This window comes from Neofelis nebulosa, chromosome 17 (genome assembly GCF_028018385.1).
Source record: "Neofelis nebulosa isolate mNeoNeb1 chromosome 17, mNeoNeb1.pri, whole genome shotgun sequence".
NCBI lineage: Eukaryota > Metazoa > Chordata > Mammalia > Carnivora > Felidae > Neofelis > Neofelis nebulosa.
In genome coordinates this window covers 16,472,521-16,485,044 of record NC_080798.1, presented here as the reverse complement: position 1 = coordinate 16,485,044, position 12,524 = coordinate 16,472,521, and the positions used below count along the sequence as shown (strand labels likewise).

General features: G+C 37.9%; 1 protein-coding gene across 1 annotated transcript in view; it reads right to left on the bottom strand.

The window, feature by feature from the left end:
* LOC131500199 (uncharacterized) overlaps positions 1 to 12,524 on the bottom strand; it is a 174,457-nt gene that overhangs the window by 75,676 nt on the left and 86,257 nt on the right. Inside the window, exons 6-9 of the mRNA XM_058709017.1 lie at positions 11,020 to 11,146; positions 10,616 to 10,711; positions 4,162 to 5,355; positions 1,030 to 1,091 (exon numbers count right to left, since the gene is read on the bottom strand). Coding sequence (XP_058565000.1) covers positions 1,030 to 1,091; positions 4,162 to 5,355; positions 10,616 to 10,711; positions 11,020 to 11,146 — 1,479 coding nt within the window. The remainder of the gene's footprint in view (positions 1 to 1,029; positions 1,092 to 4,161; positions 5,356 to 10,615; positions 10,712 to 11,019; positions 11,147 to 12,524) is intronic.

The following is a 12,524-nucleotide window of genomic DNA, read 5'->3' as shown; positions in this document are numbered from 1 at the left end:
CACCTCAGTGGAGATGGAAGTCTTTTAACAAAAAGTACTGGAACAACTGAGTATCTATGTGAGGGGGGGAAAATGAACCTCAACCTGTACTTTATCCCATACACAAATATCATTTCTAAATGAATCACATACCTAAAGTGAAAAGTTAAGACTATCAAGCATCTGGAAGAAAACAGGATTTTCTATATAATCTTTAATCACTGAGCTCTGTTTAGTTCTGCACTAAAGAACATAATCTGTATGATGTTAGTCTGTTGACAGTTACTGAATGTTTTACGGCCCGACATGTGGTCTGAGTGTTTCCTGTACAATTGAAAAGCAAGTATATTCTGTGGTACAGAGTACAGAGTATCATTAAGTCAGTTAGGGAAAGTTGGTTAATAGTGTTGTTTAATCTGGATTTTAATCCATCCAGAAAGTCCTCAGTATCATTGTAGGCTCTAATTTCTCTTTATCTCTGCAGTCTCTTTATCTGTACTCCCTTCATCCACCCATATCCATTCCCATCCCCATCCCATGCACCGCACCCAGGTATGGCAAGTCACATAGCAATCTGGTCATCTGAAAAGGGCTTATTCTATCAGAAATTCAGTTCAGTACTTCCTTGCCTCCGCCACTCTTAGTCCCATAGGAAACTATTACTTTTATCCTGTCAAGGTTTTTCTTGCTGTTGTGGAAGTAAAGGCCTTTCGTACCCCTCTATATTCTAATTTCAATGAAAGTTGAAATTCTGTGTTTAATAATCTCTTTCCCACCTCCCACTTCACCCTCGTACTAACATACATGGCAATGATTGCGTTCGTTGGCTGTTTTAAAGACTTCAAGTGCGAAGTAGACAGGGTATAAATGGATGAATGCTGTGGTTTTGCAGCAAGTAGGATAACTCTTTATTTATAAAATAATCCCATTCTGTCAAATACTGCTAAGAAAAAACAAGAAGAGTGCATCCAGAAGGCATTGGGGCTTGATAGTGTATTTTCACTTGAAGTGCTTTAGTTATTTGAACTCTAGAAATTCCATGTCACTTACCTTGTATTGCATTCCAAGAATTCCTTGCTCTCCCAATCTATTTGGTTCCTGAGTTTCTGATACTAAGGGATACCATGTTATCTAAATCAATTTGATTTTCAAGTTTCAGAAAGCAAATAGGAAGTTTGGATAACGGTTTATCAGAAACATTTTGTTCCTAAATCCAGATTATGACAGATATTTGTTTTCTTTCAATAGATTACTAGATTTTATTTACTAATTTATAACACTGCACATTTTAATTACCAATTCTGGACATATTGTCTATTTATGTTCTTGTGGCAAGTTTTAACACTAGGATTGTAAGTTCAGAAAAACAGATAACTTGCTATCTCAGTCTGTGTCCTAAAAGAGTTCCTAAAACATTTCATAGATTTCATCTATTAAATACATCTAATTTGGTGTCTTCCTTAGTAATAGCTCTGTGACATTTAATTTTGGTCTAATTTTAAAATGTTCCTTTTGGGCTGCCTGGGTGGCTCAGTTGGTTAAGCATCAGACTTCGGTTCAGGTCATGATCTCGCGGTTCATGGGTTCGAGCCCCACATCAGGCTCTGTACTGACGGCTCGGCACCTGGAACCTGCTTGGGATTCTGTGTCTCCCTCTCTCTCTGCCCCTCCCCTGCTCATGGTCTGTCTCTGTCGCTCAAAAATAAACGTTAAAAAAAATTTTTTTTTAAGTTCCTTTTGGAGGAGAATCTATTAAGATTTTATACGTTTTCTGTAGTCAATTCTGATGTCAATTCAATTTCTTTATAAAAGTCACATACTTCGTCTAGATTTTCAGATATGGTATAAAAATATCTATTGTACTTTTAAGTTTTTTAACTGAGATTAAAACTCATATGCTATTATATTCACCCTTTTAAAGTATATTGTTCAGTGGTTTTAGTGTATACACAAAGCTGTGCAACCCACTGTAATCTCAGAACGTTGTCATTATCCGAAAATATATAGTCCTTTCAAAATTAAATATGTAGTCATTTCAGTCTCTAATTCACAATGCTGTTCATTTATCATCCTTACTTCCCCACACAAATGACTAAAGTATGTCTACCTTTTTTCTGTCAAATAATCAGAGCTTTGGTTTCAGATCTTTTACTTCTTTCTTCCATTTATTTTTGCATAACTAACAATGCCTTTCTCTACCCACGTTTTAGACTTATTTTTGCTTGTTTAAGCTCCTTGGGTTCTATATTGAAATTATTAATGATGTCTCTATAAGAGATATACGTGCATATTGGTTTATAAAACTTCCAATACAACCTGCCGTTCACAGGTTTTTCATTCGTGTTCTCATTTTCATTCACATTTAAATAATACATATGTTAAGGACTTAGTTCCTTAACCCATGTTAATCAATAGGGGGCACTAAGTTAAAATTCAGATATTTGATGGGTATCCTATTGTTACTGTTTCTTCCCCTGATTCTGGTAAAAAAAAAAAAAAATGTGGCTTGTATGTTTTCTGCTTTGGGGGTAACTAATTATTAGGAAAAATATACTTATCTCTTCTTGTTTTTTGACAGCTGTCTTTTTAACTACTCATCATTATATCCACAGGGTTTCAGACTGACATTAATTTTTGTGCAGCATAGAAGATGAAGTCTGAAGGAAGACTATTCATACATTCTTTTTCTTTTCCTTTTAAATTTCCATGCGGGATAATGAGTGATGAGAAAAGCTTTCCAATACTTATTTCATTCATTTCTCTTTTTTCATTATGAATTCTTTGATTTAGACAAAGGTAAAGAACATGGTTAAAATCCTTTCCACAAATAATAATGAAGAAAACTATGAAAATGTATCATTGATGATAGTGGACTTTCACTAAACATTTACTATGTGATAGGAATAGTTCTAAGCACTTTACATTTATTAATTCATTGAATCTTCACAACAAACCAATACATATAGCATGATTATTTTTACTAATACATGAGAAAAAAAAGTCACTAACATATATAAGTAAAAAGTAAAACCAAACCAAAACAAAACTAGAAGGATAAACACTTTGATAACAGTGGTTTAATTATCTTTCTAGTATGAGACTGGGGTTAGAGCTGATGAAAAGGAACAAAACAGTTTATGGAGAGAAAATGTGGATAATTTCAACAATTAAAACAGATGTTTTGGGGCACCTGGGTGGCTCAGTCAGTTAAACGGCCAACTTCAGCCCAGTTGATAATCTCACAGTTCGTGAGTTTGAGCCCCACATCAGGCTCTATGCTGACAGCTCAGAGCCTGGAGACTGCTTCAGATCCTGTGTCTCCTCTCTCTGTCCCTCCCCAACTCTCTCTTTCTCAAAAATAAATAAACATTTAAAAAAATAAAAATAAAACATATTTTAAAAGAAAGAAATATCCAAAGTTAAATTTTTGGCCATACGAATCAGGGCAGATTTCATAACTGCAAATGTTCAGATGCAAACAAAACATGAGTAATAAAGTCATTTTAAAAAGTCATTAAGTGTATATATATATATCATTTTAAAAACCTATATTTACTGAAATGGCAACCATATTTTTTTGGCATGATCAAAACAGGTGAAGGGATAACATGTATACCATGACTTCTTTAAAAACAAAATCTGGTAGGATTTGCTCTACCAACTTAAGAGTAGTCATCTATAGCTGGTATGATTACAATTAATCTTGGCTTTTCAGTTTCTGTTTTTCTGACTTTCTGTTTTATGTAAGAAAGTATAAATTTGTAACATGAACAAATGATTAATACTGACTTCAAAACCAAGGATATAATTCCACAATTAAAAAATAACAAGGTCACACAATTTTAAACACTGTGATATTGGTATAAGCACAAATATATAGATCGGAGAAGAAAAACTACAAGCAAATATAAACAAGAATATAATGTGTCACCAAGAAGGCAGAACAAAATAATGGGGAAGGAAAGAATTATTGAAAAACTGCCCTTAGTACAGATTGGGGGACAGAGAATATGCAAATGTCAATTTAGAATCTTAATTCATAATTTAGAGTGAAATATATCTGGATTAAAAAGAAATATAAAATAAAATTTAAAAATAAAAAATAGTGAAAGGGTAACTATCAAATATGAATTTCTTTTCATTTAAAATACGAGGAAAGTGACAAGAGCTTTAACTTTTATTATTCATCAGTGTGAATTCCCTGATGACGAATGAGATCTGAGCCACTACTAAATGCCTTCCCACATTCCTTACAGTTATAGGGCTTTTCACCACTATGAATTCTCAGATGTCGTGTGAGGTTTGAGCATTTATTAAAGGCCTTTCCACATTCATTACATTCATATGGTTTTTCATCTGTATGAATTCTCTGATGTTGAAAAAGTTGTGAGTTCTGAGTAAAGGCCTTCCCACATTCAAGACATTCAAAGGGTTTCTCACCAGCATGGATTCTCTGATGTTGACGAAGTTGTGAGCTCTGAGTAAAAGCTTTCCCACATTCCTTACAATCATAGGGTTTCTCCCCGGTGTGAATTCTCTGATGATTAGTAAGTGCTGAGCCACTACTAAAGGCTTTGCCACATTCTTTGCATTCATAGGGTTTTTCACCAGTGTGAATTCTCTGATGCTGAACAAGCTTTGAGCTCTGAGTAAAAGCTTTGCCACATTCCTTACATTCATAGGGTTTCTCACCTGTATGAATTCTCACATGTTGGAAAAGTTGTGAGCTCTTAGTAAAGGCTTTCCCACATACTTTACATTCATAGGGTTTTTCACCAGTGTGAATTCTCTGATGGTCAATAAGATTTGAGCAATAGCTAAAGGCCTTCCCACATTCCTTGCACTCATAGGGTTTCTTACCAGTATGAATTCTCTGATGTTGAGAAAGGTATGAGCTACAACTGAAGGCCTTTCCACATTCCTTACATTCAAAGGGTTTTTCACCAGTATGAATTTTCAGGTGTCGAGTAACATGTGAGCCACAACTAAAGAATTTCCCACACTCCTTACATTCATAAGATTTTTCACCAATATGAATTCTCTGATGTTGAATAAATTGTGAATTCTGACTAAAAACCTTTCCACATTTTTTACATTCATAGGGCTTTTCTTCATTATTAATTATTTGATGTAGAGTAAAGAATGTCTGTTGAATAAATGTGGGCATGTATTCATGAGTGAATATTTCTTGGCTTAAATGCCCACTTTGATATCCCAGTTGTTTTTCAAAGTGGCTTCTATATTCCAAAATGTCTCTAAAACTGGAGTACTCAAGGCCATGCTTTGTAAGTCCCATTATCTCCCTCTGGCATGATTCTATTTCATAAACTTCCTTCTTCAGAGATAATAACTTGTTTTCACACATTGATTCCAGATCTGAAAGAAAATGAAATGATAAATATTCTCCTCCCCCTGCCTCCCATTTGTGAAAAGTTAAACTTTTATAATAGAAATGGAAAAGTTAAAGTGAAAATATGATCTGGTAGCAAATGACATACAGTTATCAAATATATCTGTTTAATCTGAGAATGGACCAAAAGAATGCATTGAAATTAATGAGATATAATGCAGAATGTGGAGGGAAGAGACTACAGAAACAGGAAACCACAATGATTCTCAAATATTGATATGGATCAGAATCATAAGGAAAGGATGATAAATATACAATACTTGGGCATATTAAGAGATTACAAATTATATATACATCTATATAAGCATGGATGTATGTGTGTATAAGAAACCACAGTGTACCATCATACTATCTGTATTACAAAAAGTGAATAATTTTCTGACCTCCATTAAAGATTTCCTAAGAGGAATAAATACATATAGGGGAAGATTCTTGGGCCCTGTGGTATCATAAAGAATAAATTTGGTCTTTGTCCCAGAGCTTCAAAAACCCTTGGAATTTCCTGAGTGATAGGAGTGGGTTTTTTGCTATGCTAATGAAGTGATTCTTGGCAGATCCCTAGATAGCTACAGAATGGGGACTGGTCACCAGAAGGATCGAGCATGTTGTTAGAGGGTAGGGACTTTCAGCTACTTGACCTCTGGGGATAAGAGAGGAGCCAGAGACTGAGTGGCCAGTGACTCAATCGATCATGCCGAAGTAATGAAACTCTAAAAAACACTCTGGACACCAAAGCTCAGTGGAGTTTTCTGGTTGGTGAACACACTCGATGTGCTGGGAAGGTGACACACTTTGATTGCACAGGGAGAGGGCATAGAACCTTTGCATCTGGAAGCCCACTAGACCTTGCCCTAATATGTATCCTTCAGAGTAAAACTGCAGTTATAAGTATAGAGCTTTCCTGAGTTCTGTGAATCATTATAGCAAATTATACTTGCAGGAAATTATTATATTCCTGGAAATCCCCAAATTTATAGCCAGTTGCTCACAAGTGTAGGCCTCTAAGAACCCCAAGACTTGCAGCTGGCATCTAAAGTGAGGGCAGTCTTTGGGTGCCTGGGTGGCTCAGCCGGTTGAGCATCCAACTCTTGACTTCAGCTCAGGTCATGATCCCAGGGTCATGGGATCGAACCCTGTGTCAGGCTCCACTCTCAGTGTGAAGTCTGCTTGGGATTCTTTCTCTCTCTCCCTCCCCTGCTCACACTCTCACTCTCTCTCTATAATCAAAAAATTTTTTCAATAAATTAACAAAGACATGGGGCACCTGGGTGACTCAGCTGGTTAAGCGTCCAACTCTTGGTTTTGGCTCAGGTCATGATCTCACAGTGAATGAGTTCGAGCCCTGCATCACGCTCTGCACTGACAGCATGGAGCCTACTTGGGATTCTTTCTCTCTCTCTTTCTTTCTCTGTCCCTCCCCTGTTCTAGCTCTTTCTCTCTCTAAGATAAATAAATAAACATTTAAAAAAAAACTTAAAAAAAAGAAAGGGAGGGAGGGCAGTCTTGAGTACAACCCTACTGTGTTGTGGGGTCTATGCTAACTATGCGTACTTAGTATCAGAACTGCAGCACTCCCAGTTGGGGTGGAAACAGAATAGGTTCCAAAGTAAGGATATATTAGCCGCAATTTGAAAGAGAGAGGGCTAGCCACAAGGGAGAAGAGCCTAAAGTAAGTCTAAGGTTTGGAACTAAACTGATGCGAGTAGCCTATAGGGAAGACTCAGAATATGTTATGTTCTAGTGATTCAGTAAAAATACTGCTTGCCTTGGAGTTTTGTGGTGCTGATCTCGTGAGAAGAGAGAGACTTGCTCATGTACCGCTGCAGTGACTGACAGAGGAGGCAGCTAAAGTTTGAGGCAGACAGAAAGAAAAGAAGACAGTGCAAAATACTGTCATGGTGGGACACCTGGGTGGCTCAGTAGGTTAAGCATCCGACTTTAGCTCAGGTCATGATCTCACGGTTTGTGGGTTTGAGCCCTGCATCGGGCTCTGTGCTGACAGCTTGGAGCCTAAAGCCTACTTCGGATTCTGTGTCTCCCCCTCTCTGTTCCTCCCCCACTCACACTCTGTCTCTCTCTCTTTCTCAACAATAAATAAAGGTTAAAAAATTAAAAAAAAAATACTTTCATGGAAAGATGACAGGAACCAGAAGCAAACTGACTGGAGTGGAATTCCAACTCTGACAGCCACTCACTGTATGTTCCTGGGCAATTATTTCATCTTTCTAAGTCCCCATCTCCTCTTCTACAAATGGGAGATAATCCTTACCTAATGATTACTGGGAGGGTAAGGAATAATGCATGTAAATGTCTTTGAGTAAAGTGCTCAGTATTTGATAGCTATTATTATGAAAGAATTTTTTACCCAAAATGGGGATTTTAGGCAAATAAAATGGAGCCTAACAGACCATCTCAAGCCAGAAACAAGGAATCCATTCCAGCATAAACTTTTTTCTTCTATCCCCATATGATCTTTCAGCAACTTTCACCTAGTTAAACTCCTAAGTAATTTTTAAAACTGTCCTCTTCTATGTCCACTGCCAATGAATGGCCTCTTCCAAACCAGAATCACCTCCTACTTAGACCACTGCAGTAGCCTCCCAGCCCATCACCTCACCAAGTTCTCAGACTCTTTAATCTATTCAGCAACCAAAATTAATGTGGCCTGGCCTTCCACTGCTCAAAACCAAATTCCCCATACTCACTGGCAAAGGCTAAATGATCTCCAGCCTTGACTCACACTCCTCTCTCGCTTGCTCATGGGCCCAGTAACACTGGCTTTCTTTCAGTTCTTCAAACACACCAAGCTTTCCCCTCCTAGCAGGGCCACACAGGGGTTCTTCCTTCTGCCTGGAGTTTTCTTTATATCTTAAATAGTAAGACCTAGCACTGAGCCTAGTACTACAGTAATTCTGAAATACTGATGAGCACAAATGATTTTTCACTATGTCTACATTAACAGTAAAATCAGGGGCGCCTGGGTGGCTTAGTCAGCTAAGTGTCTGACTTCAGCTCAGGTCATGATCTCACAGCTCATGGGTTCAAGCCCCGCATCAGGCTCTCTGCTGTCAGTGCAGAGCATACTTTGGTTCCTGTCTCCCTCTGTCTCTGCCTACTCCGTACTGCCTAAAGCTTGTGCTTTATCTCTGTCTCAAAAATAAATAAAAACATTTTTTAAAAACCCACAACAGTAAAATGATATGAAAATATCTGTGATTTCCATTCATGTCAAAATCATAGGAACTCCTAATACTGCTATGGTTTGTTTCATACACCATAATAGAAAGATATGCTAAATTTCAATTAGAGGATACTAAATATAAAGATGCATTTTTTTTCTTTTCATCCAGGTTCATGGACTCCCTAAATTTTATCCAAAAGAATCCAAAATCAGCAACCTCTGAGTTAGAGTCATCCTTTAAAAACATGATGTCGGGGCGCCTGGGTGGCGCAGTCGGTTAGGCGTCCGACTTCAGCCAGGTCACGATCTCGCGGTCCGTGAATTCGAGCCCCGCGTCAGGCTCTGGGCTGATGGCTCGGAGCCTGGAGCCTGTTTCCGATTCTGTGTCTCCCTCTCTCTCTGCCTCTCCCCCGTTCATGCTCTGTCTCTCTCTGTCCCAAGAGTAAATAAAAAACGTTGAAAAAAAAAAAAATTAAAAAAAAAAAATAAAAAATAAAAATAAAAACATGATGTCACTCCTCTGCTCAAATCATCTCATTCAGAATAGAATTCAAAGCCCGTACCAAGGCCCACCACACCCCAAATCATCTGCAGGTATACCTACTTCCCACCTGCACCTAATACACAAACACAAACACATGTACATCCTGCTACTTTGCTGATCTCCTTTCACACAAGTCCCTCTTTGCTTATTTATTCTGCTCCAACCATAACGGGAGGAGCCAAAAAAGCTCCCAGGGACTTTGTTCTTCCTTTTCCTTCTGCCTAAATCTCTTCTACCAGATATTTACACTACTTGTTCCCTCACTTTCTTCAGGCCCTGGTTAAAATATTACCTCATCAAAGAGGCCTTCTCTACCCTCCCTTCATATCACTTACCACCATCTGACATTATGAATATATCTATTTTTTTCTCTCTCACCTTATAGGACATAGGCTTCAGAAGAGCAAAACTCTGAATTTTTTGTTCAGTGCTGTAATCCCAGCACAAGGACCAATGCTTACTAGACAGTAATGCTCTCCTGGAGCCTTTAAGATAAGGTAACACTTTATCCTAAATCTCTCTTCCTCTGCCACCTCTCCCTTTCCGTTATGGGCACAGACCTTTCTGTTTTTCCCAACACTGTCCATCATAGATGGTGACTACAATCACATACAAGACTCTCAACTACTATTTCAGTATGGATTTTCTTTTTTTTTCTTTAATTTTTTCTAATGTTTATTTATTTTTGAGAGAGAGAGAACAGGAGTTGGGGAGGGATAGATATAGAGGGAGACATAGAATCTGAAGCAAGCTGCAGGCTCCAAGCTGTCAGCACAGAGCCTGACGTGGGGCTCGAACCCACCAACCATGAGATCATGACCTGAGCTGAAGTTGGATGCTTAACCGACTGAGCCACGCAGGTGTCCCTCAGTATGGGTTTTCTACTTCTGCATATTTAGCCTCTGACTTTCTGCGAAGCTTCCTGATTCTCTTTACTAGATTCTACTTTTTTATGGATATCCTGATTTTTTTATGGATATATTTTAGCCCTACTTTTTTGACTCCAGTTCTTAGTAACATACATAATTAGCAAACTGCAGCACCTGACAGACTCCCTTGCACAAATTAATAAATGAAAAACATTGGGTAAAGGAAAAACGCACAACAAACTGATAAAACAAGTCACTAACAAGTAATATTAATGAAGACGAGTACTTGGAGGAGGGGCAGTGCACATACACATGTTTTTTGGGGGGGTGGTAACAGAAAACATTTAGAGGAGTCCAAGAGGAAGAAAAGCTAGCAAGAAACTGATTCTAAAATACAGGTAAGAGTTTTACTGGAGGGGAAGTAAAGGGCACCTTCTACCTGAAGTTACGAGGGGTGTCGGCAAAAAGTAGTAGAAAGAGTAGTAAGTGAGAGAAGGAATGAAACAGGTCATTTGTAAACTCATGCTAAAAGGACTTACTTTTTCCCCACCAGTCTAGATAACACCCAAAGGTGCTGTTCCTTTACGGATCAGCTGTAGTGCCTTGCTCCTGCCCAATCATTTCTCACTCACCTGAACATAGGCCTTTTGTCAGCTCTCTGCCAACCATCCAGGGCTCTTTCCCTTGTTCCAATAAGGAGATGACTTGAGGCTTAGGAATGTAAAATCCTGCTCACAAGAAAAGATATGGAACATGGTTATGCGGTGGGTAAACCAGATCCAGAAATCAGATCCAGTCCCTTGATGACCAAAGAAGAGATGCCACTACAGGAACAGCCAGAGAAAAAGGATGACGCTTCAGCCACAGTCATTGCAGTTGCCCATTTCCAACTCTTCCTTTTCATTGCAGCTCAAACCATTTTTTTGGGATAGGGAGCAGAAATTCAGCTGGTAACTTGAAAAGCAGCTGGGAAATTCACTGTGGAAAAGAAACACTCCAGAGGAGAACTCTAAATTACTGGTATAGGAGCCCTTACCCATTGACAGCAGATTGCTATAGTTCTCCAACATCACATCTCTGTACAAGTCCCTCTGACCAGAGTCCAGGCACTCCCACTCCTCCTGCGAGAAGTCTACAGACACATCACTGAACACCACTGAGCCCTGAAACAATAAATATATGTATTACTTGTGTAATAAGGGAAACAATTCAGAGGCTACTGCATTTGTATTGTGGGGTAAAGAAAATGAGCAATTACATTGGTATCACTCAATCATTACCTTTTAGGATCTTAAAAATAGATGCAAGAGTAATCAGTTTATTTTGTAATAAAATATTTGGGGGTGCCCGGCTGGCTCAGTCAGTAGAGCATGGGACTCGTGATGTCGGGGTTGTAAGTTTGAGCCCCACATTGGGTGTAGAGATTACTTAAAAAAAACCACAATCTTTAAAAAAAAAAAATCTAGGAATAAACAAGAGGTGAAAGACCCATACTCTAAAACTATAAAACATGAAAGAAATTGAAGAAAACAAAAACAAACGGAAAAGACATTCCATGCTCATGGGCTGGAAGAACAAATATTGTTAAAATGTTTATAATATCCAAAGCAATCTACAGATTTAATGCAAACCCTATCAAAATACCAACAGCATTTTTCACAGAACTAGAACACCCCTAAAATGTGTATGGAACCACCAAAGACCCTGAATAGCTAGCCAAAACAATCTTAAAGAGGAAAAAAAATGCAGGTATCACAATTCCAGACTTCAAATTATATTGCAGAGCTGTAGTAATCAAAACAGTATAGTACTGACACAAAAATAGACACATAGATTAATGGAACAGAACGGAAAGCCAAGAAATAAACCAATAATTGTATAGTCAATTAATCTATGACGAAGGAGGCAAGAATATCCAATGGGAAAAAGACAGTCTCTTCAACAAATGGAGCTGGGAAAACTGGACAGCAACATGCAAAAGAATGAAACTGGATCACTTTCTTACGCCATGCACAAAAATAAACTCAAAATGGATTAAAGACTTAAATGTGAGATCTGAAACCATAAAATTCCTAGAAAAAAATACAGCAGTAATTTCTCTAACATCAGCTGAAACAACATCTTTTTAGATATGTCTCCTGAGGCAAGGGAAACAAAAGCAAAAATGAGCTATTGGGACCTTATCAAGATAAAAATCTTCTGCACGGCAAAGGAAACAATCAGCAAAACTAAAAGGCAACCTATGTAATGGGAAAAGATATTTGCAAATGACATATCCGATAAAGGGTTAGTATCCAAAATATATAAAGAACTGATCTGACTCAATACCACAAAAAACAAATAATCCAGTTAAAAAGTGGGCAGAAGATATGAACAGACATTTCTCCAAAGATGACATACAAATGACCAACAGACACATTGAAAAGATGCTCAACATCACTCATCATCAAGGAAATGAAAATCAATACTACAATAAGATACCACCTCACACCTGTCAGAATGGCTATAATCAAAAACAAAAAAATCACAAGTGTTGACAAG